We start from the raw sequence: 7,028 nt of genomic DNA on the forward strand, positions 1-7,028 counted from the left end.
ATTATTATTATTATTATTATTATTATTATTATTATTATTATTATTATTATTATTATTCATGTAAATTGAGGCAAAATTGTTTTGGAGAGTGAATAATTATACCTTCCTGAGCGAGTTAAGGATATCAACCACTAGAGGGCGCACTGGAATTACACATAATCTTGGCTTTACGACACTCTTGTTCCTTTGCGGCCCCTCCTGGTAGTTGAGGACAGATAGGTAAACAAGCCCAGTGTGGTTTTCTCGTCAGACGAAAAGAAACTCCTGTCAAAGTCGGTGCAGTTTAGCTCCACATGTAAGTTCTTTTAAAAAACTGCTTTCGTTCACGTTGCTTTTGCTCGATGCAAGTTAAGGTTACGTGGTTTTCTTTGCTCTAACGACATCTTTAGGAGGCAGTCACGTACTTCACGACTGTTGGGCAACACAATACGTCTGCATTTTGTAAAGAATCCTGCTGAAATATAACGACATTAGGCTGCTACTTAAAAACTATGCTTGGCATATTTTTTTGTTTGTGAGTTTTCAAGTTAAAAATGTAGGTAACATTAGAAAAGAACGCTGCGTATTGTCAGAGTACCGACAGAGATTAAAGGGTGTATAATCTTTGTTTTGAATGGAAGAGCTGACATTCAGTTCAACCTGTTTCCATTTGTTTGACTTTGTTTGTGTTGATAGGTGTGTCAGTTCAACTATTTATTTCCTCCCGTTTCCCAATTGTTGGGTATTTCGTTAAACAAACATATTCTTTAGCTTTCCTCTGTGTGTACATTACTTCAGTGTAAACATCCCCAGACTCTGTCGGTACTGTTGCAGCTCCTTTCTGCAATAAAATGCATCTCGGACTGCACAGCATTTTTGCACCATATCTGATAGTCATTTATTATCATAAGGGATGATACTTAAATCTCATAGGAAATATTACAAACCTTAAAGAATTCTAAAACTGTGTGTGGAAAGCTATTAAAAAACAAAAAAAAAACAAACTGGCACTTGTTTTGTTTCTTCTGATCTTTTAGTGACAATGCTTCTCAAAAGCCGAGCTGTCTTTTCACTTGGTCTTCGCATGTGCTCCACACATGTGACAACAGGACCAGTGATTGAACCAGGAAGCCCCAGTTCAGGTAAAACAAAAGCTTTTTAGAACCACATTGACCCACTCTTTCAACCAGGCTGTATTCTAGTAGAAAATTGTTTAGGCGTAAAAATATTCTATGTAACTACTGTATCTTAAAGACAAATAAACAAGTATTACTCATTTCACTAAACTGGAATTTTGGGTGAATTTTGTGTAAATGAACAATATTTTTGGCTGTTCATTTACTTAACATTATGGAGGTGAGAAAAATCTAAAAACAATACGACTATTAGATTACAAAAATGTAGTTTTAACAGGTTTGTAAGTTTCCACCTTTTCATTTTTTCATCTAGACTCTGTAACATCAGAACAGTTAAAGCCAGACTTACAGTAAACCAGCACCCACCAGTTTTACCACCTCTTCAACAAATCTGTTCCCAACAGACATTCATTAAGAAAAATTTTAAAAAATCAGTTTCATCATGGTCTTGGAGTGAGACTGGACTGGGATCCACTACTAAAATACAGTGAATGCAAAATGCAAATACTACCAAAGCCACATGTTCACATTGAAGCTGTCAGTAACAAGTCAGCTCCCTTCATCTTTGAAGGGAGCTGACATTGCAAAACATTGATTTTGCAATGTTTTTAAAACATTGCAAAAAAAAAAAAGTACCTCCTTTTGTTTAATTGAGATGATTTAAACGTAAATTTGTTGGATATTGATATGTTCTCGTTCAACTCTCAGACATGTCTGAATTCCGGAAGGCCTTCGCTAAAGCCAAGAACATAGCAATCATCACCGGAGCAGGTGTGAGTGCAGAGAGTGGCGTACCGACTTTCAGGGGAGAACATGAGAAGTGGAGGAAGTGGCATTCCCAGGTACATTTAAACAACGAAGCTATGTCGGATTACAACATTCTTCCTCTGAGCTCCATTCTTTAAACTTGTCCACGTGGATCTACACCCCCCGCCCCCCTCCTTCCCCTAGGACCTTGCTTCTCCAGAGGCCTTCTCTCGCAACCCGTCTCGGGTCTGGGAGTTTTATCACTACAGGAGAGAGCTTGTCTTGGACAAGAAGCCCAGCGCCGTTCATTTGGCCATAGCCGAGTGTGAAGCTCGTCTGAAGAAGCAGGGGCGCTCGGTGGTGGTCATCACCCAGTGCCAAGATGATTTGCACCGACAGGCTGGGTCAAAACATGTGCTCAAGATTCACGGTGAGTATTAGTGGGAAATTCTGCAGCGATGAAATCTGTAAGAACATGACGAGCCATTGTCTAGATTTTTTTTTTTTTCTGCACGTTTTGACCATATCAAAATGTAATTTGAATGTTTCTGTTGGAAGCTGATCCTTTCACTTGAAATGTGAAATAAAATCAATTTAATTGAGGAAAAGTATCATGAAGGTTCCTCGTAGCTAATGAAGTGACAAGTATTAAGGGTCTTAGACACTTGATGAGCAAATGAAGTGGACAGATTATAACACATTTTGTCAGCCATTTGGTCAATATATCCTCATGTCTTAAAGAGTGCAAACAAGGAGACATGGTTGAGTTTGAGTTTTGGATTTTGTTGTGAACTCTTCACAATTAAGAGGAATAAATATTATAACACACCATTTCTAAAAGTACTTGCTTGTCTGCCTCTGCTTACAGATGAGTTTAAGAGTCATCCCATGTTTATTTCACATACTGTAATGTCAGACCAACCTTTGCAATTATAACAGTTTAAACTCTTCTGGATTTGCTTTCTGTGAAGCTGAGGAGTTGTTGTCATTTTTGACTGTTCTTCCTGAACTGAATTTGTGTGGCCAGACCGTGATGTAATCTCATCAGAAAAGATTTTCTGTCATGTTAAGATTAGGAGTCTTTGCAGATCAGCCTCGTTCTTTCACACCAAATCTCGTCGTCCTTGTCTTTCTGGCTCTTGCTTTGTGTCCTAGTGCAGAATCTTGTTGAAAAATAAGGGGCCCATTCCCAAACTTCAATTTCCACAGAGTCAGGTACATGAAATTACCAAATAAATGTCTTTATATGGTGAAGCATTCAGAGTTCCATTTGACTGGAACTAAAGGGATGAGTTCAGCTCCTGAAAAACAGCCCCACACCATAATCCTCTTTGCACCAAACTTGACGCGTGACACAATGCAGTCGGACAAGTGCTGTTCTCCTGGCAAATGCCAAAGACGGACCTGCACATTAGTTTGCCAGACAAGAGACTCATGATCATGGTCGTCACTGCCAGGGACTTGTCTCCATTGCTCCAGAGTTCAGTGACGGTGTTCTTCACTCCACTACATTCAACACTTTACATTGAACTATTTGGTGTAAAGCTTCACTGCAGCTGCTCAGCCACGGATACTCATCTGTTATGAAGTTCTCTGTAAGATTACGGGAAGCTTGCAGGTCTGTAGCTAATGACCATGCACAATGTTGGTGACACTTTGAACCTCAGCATCTGCTGCATTGAATCCCTCTTTATTTACAGCTGGAATTGACTAGTTCCCAAGAGGGACCCGTTCTTTAAAATGTTTGTAGAAAGAGTCTGCATCTCTATACGCTTGTTCAGATACCTGTGTCATGAAAGCAATTACAACACCTGCATTCAGCGATTAGGATGATGGAGTTTTTTGACAATATCATGCAAAGAGATTATGGTAGGGGTGCCCAAAGTCGGTCCTCAAGGGCCGGCATCCTGCATGTTTTAGTTCTCTCCCTGGTTAAACGAACCTTGATCAAATGATGACTCGTTAGAAGCCCTAGGAATATTGACAAGCTGAAAAGGTCCTTATAACCACCAGAGAACTAAAACGTGCAGGATGCCGGCCCTCGAGGACCGACTTTGGACACCCCTGGATTATGGTATTCCAGTGAAACATTCTCAAGACTCAGCATTGAATGTTTGTAATGTTTTTTGATTTTCTCAGGATCCCAAGCGGCACCACAACTATTAAAAATATGAAATTATTTCTGTGTTCATTGCATTTTGTGTACTGTGTGTATGTTTGTGTGTGTGTGTGTAACCGCAGGCAGTCTGCTGGAGACACGCTGTATGAGTTGTGGACAAGTGACCGTGAACAAGCAAAGCCCCATATGTGCTGCTTTAAAGAGCAAAGGGTAGGCAACCCTTGATGAATATACTCACATTAATAAACATTCAGAATGTGTGGTTTGATCCCTTCTGTGCTTACACATTTTGTTTGTTTTCAGAGCACCTGGCGCAAATGTTCCTGATGCAGAGATTCCTGTGGATAAACTGCCAAGGTGAGATTATCTACACACCATATTATTAACACTGACAAATATATTTCCTAAGCTTTTTGGCTCCCCTTTTTGCTGATTTCAGGAGAGTGTTCCTAATGTCTACGACCTGAAATATTTTGACAGAACAACCTTTAATCTCCTTGACTTTAAGCTGGTTAGACATTCATACATAGTAAAAAAATAACTATTAAAAATGTGTTAAGTTTTATATTTAAAACACTTCAGCAATGGTTTTCAGACATGGATTTCACTCATTCGCTCTTTAATGTGGCACAAAAAGTCCATGTTTTATATTCTATTTATTTTATATGCTTCCTAGATTTTAATAAAATAAAAAAAACTAAATGAAAACTAGTTATGTCTCACCCTAAAAGAACCAAGAAACAACCAAACTCAAACATTCAGTTCATTTTTTTTTTTTTAGCTGAATGTCACTTTATGCTCTTCTGATTAGAGTAAACGGGGGATCAAATGCATGTGCGTGGTACATACACGCACAAACGCAAATGTGCCACAAATGTGGCAGATTGCTGCTGGTAAACAAACATCGTTCCTGAACAGCCCTCTGTTCTGATTTCAATTTTTAGCTTTGCTTTACTTCATTTGTGCCCTCCAGGCAGACAGCATTATTGGAGCATCACTCAGTAGGGACAATTTTTCAATAGAAGATGCAGAAGAAGAATGAGAGAAACTATGAAAGGAACGGTCTGCTAACGCATTTGCATGGAAGCATTTGTTTAATGGCACATCTTATCAAGCTGTCCCACTTATCTTATTCTCATTTCAACTCTTCTGTGAATCAAAGCTTCATAAATAAATGGCTGTATATGTATAATGCTAAGTAGGCGTTTTATATGTCTGACACATACGGTTTGGCTTCAGGAGATACGATGCAACTCCACATGCCCTTTAAATTCAGAGGCAACGCAGGGAATTAAACTCGTCCACTAGAGGGCAGTGATGTTCTTCGAGGTCAAATTTTGCCTAAATATGACCAAAGAGTTCTGTGTTCATTTCTCAGTGGCATTTTAGGTAATTGCCCCCTTTTTATTTTTGACTTTGCCTTTGAACCACGTTTCTCAGCTGACTGAACCCTCATTGTTTTGCTGTTTTTATTTCATTTATATATTTATTTTACTGTAAGTAGGAGCTGAATTAACCTATACTTCTTGCTGCTGTTCTATAAAGATGTGAGGAGAGAGACTGCCACGGTCTTCTGAGGCCCAATGTCGTCTTCTTTGGGGAGACTTTGGACTCTCACATTCTGACTAATGTGGAAAAGGAAATGGAAATCTGTGACCTCTGTCTGGTGGTGAGTTGTCTTTCATGTAGGCTCATTGACACACATTTCACCTGTGTGACAGTTTTATGTAATGCCGTATTTTTCCAGAGTGTGTTAAGGACTTGACCTGAATTGCGGCATTGTCCAGAGAAATCTGAAGTTGACTCTTGGGTTATTGCTCCCTGTTGTTTACTTGCAGGTGGGGACGTCATCCATTGTTTACCCAGCAGCCATGTTTGGTCCCCGGGTTGCAGCCAGAGGTGTTCCGGTTGCAGAATTTAATATGAATACAACACCAAAAACTGAATACTTCATGTAAGTTAGTAACAACACTAAGCTTCTATTTAAAAAAAAAACAAAACAAACAAACATGTGTGATAGTCTGCATTTATAATGTTAGCTTCAAAAGAAACCAAAAGAATCATTAGCAGATTTAACACCACTACTCCTCAGCGTTCTAACATTTGTGTTATGTTTTACTCTCTGTTTGATGGGACACAGGTACCATTTCCAGGGTCCATGTGGAACCACGCTGCCTCTGGCTCTGGCACCACATGAGTCAGAGGAATTGTAAAGATCGTTAGGCTGTTCTTTTTAGATGAAAGTTGTTGGTTTCTTCTACATTCTAATACAATCCAGAGCTGCTGTATTTCATCACAGTTTATCAAATAGCAAACTACCCAAAAAAAAAAAAAGTTTTAAATGTTATGAATTTCTTAATACTTGAAAATCTTGCTTACAAACTGGAATCAGACCAGTGAACTTTTTTTTAACAAATATTCTCTTCTTGGAATAAAGGTGAGAAAATGCAACTTCATTATGAAAGGGAATGCACTCCGCATTTACTTACTTCCGTAGGAAATTATCTTCCTTCTTCAGATGAAATGTTTAGAGGAGGTTGTTCTGTTAGTAGAAACAATTATGCTGTAGAAAGAACTAATATTCTTTCTTGTGCCAATGGATGGGATTCCTCTGTTCCTTTGCTGTCCAATGAACAGGTGTGCAGACATGCTGTTGTGCCTTTCCAAGCTGTTGATTCAACTTTGACCAAATGCTTGCCTACAAACCTCAAGTGCAAATCAAGCAATGTTGCAGAGATTTAGTCAAGTGTTTAGTTTACTAAAAATTGTAAAGAATAACCTACTCCTCGTTGTGTTTGATATTATGTCTGAAGTCATCTGGTTACATGTATGACGTATTCAGGAGACATTAGATACATTTTTATTTTGTTCTGTGTCTTCTTTTCTCAATCATATATGGTTAGAACAAAAAGCAATAACATTATTTTTTTTTTTTTACATTTTCATTGTCTATGGACTATACGCACAGCTACTTTTTAAAGGTATTAATACTGCCGATGCATTTACATAAAGCATTATTATTAAAATTCTAGAGTGATGCATACTGA

The 7,028-nt window shown here is 38.5% G+C and overlaps 1 protein-coding gene across 2 annotated transcripts; it reads left to right on the top strand.

The window, feature by feature from the left end:
* Positions 1-174: 174 nt before the first annotated feature.
* Positions 175-7,028, top strand: LOC106948620 (NAD-dependent protein deacylase sirtuin-5, mitochondrial-like). 2 transcript variants are annotated; one of them, XM_015034397.1, is made up of 9 exons: positions 175-295; positions 1,017-1,121; positions 1,824-1,957; positions 2,067-2,292; positions 4,104-4,191; positions 4,285-4,338; positions 5,527-5,650; positions 5,820-5,935; positions 6,122-7,028. In XM_015034397.1, exons 2-9 carry the CDS (start codon positions 1,022-1,024, stop codon positions 6,192-6,194), a joined length of 915 nt encoding a protein of 304 aa, XP_014889883.1. In that variant the 5' UTR covers positions 175-295; positions 1,017-1,021; the 3' UTR covers positions 6,195-7,028. The 2 variants fall into 2 exon arrangements, with proteins under 2 accessions (XP_014889883.1, XP_014889884.1); XM_015034398.1 differs by lacking the exon at positions 175-295 and having other exon boundaries at positions 999-1,121.

This window comes from Poecilia latipinna, unplaced genomic scaffold, assembly GCF_001443285.1.
Source record: "Poecilia latipinna isolate Pla-1442-1.1 unplaced genomic scaffold, P_latipinna-1.0 Scaffold297, whole genome shotgun sequence".
NCBI classification, from domain to species: domain Eukaryota; kingdom Metazoa; phylum Chordata; class Actinopteri; order Cyprinodontiformes; family Poeciliidae; genus Poecilia; species Poecilia latipinna.

Bases quoted from the DNA above. Each gene is read 5' to 3' on its own strand.
- LOC106948620 (XM_015034397.1), top strand. From the start codon at position 1,022: ATGCTTCTCAAAAGCCGAGCTGTCTTTTCACTTGGTCTTCGCATGTGC. The intron at 4,192-4,284 runs GTAGGCAACCCT...GTTTGTTTTCAG, and splicing joins GCTGCTTTAAAGAGCAAAGG to AGCACCTGGCGCAAATGTTC. The intron at 5,936-6,121 runs GTAAGTTAGTAA...GATGGGACACAG, and splicing joins CCAAAAACTGAATACTTCAT to GTACCATTTCCAGGGTCCAT.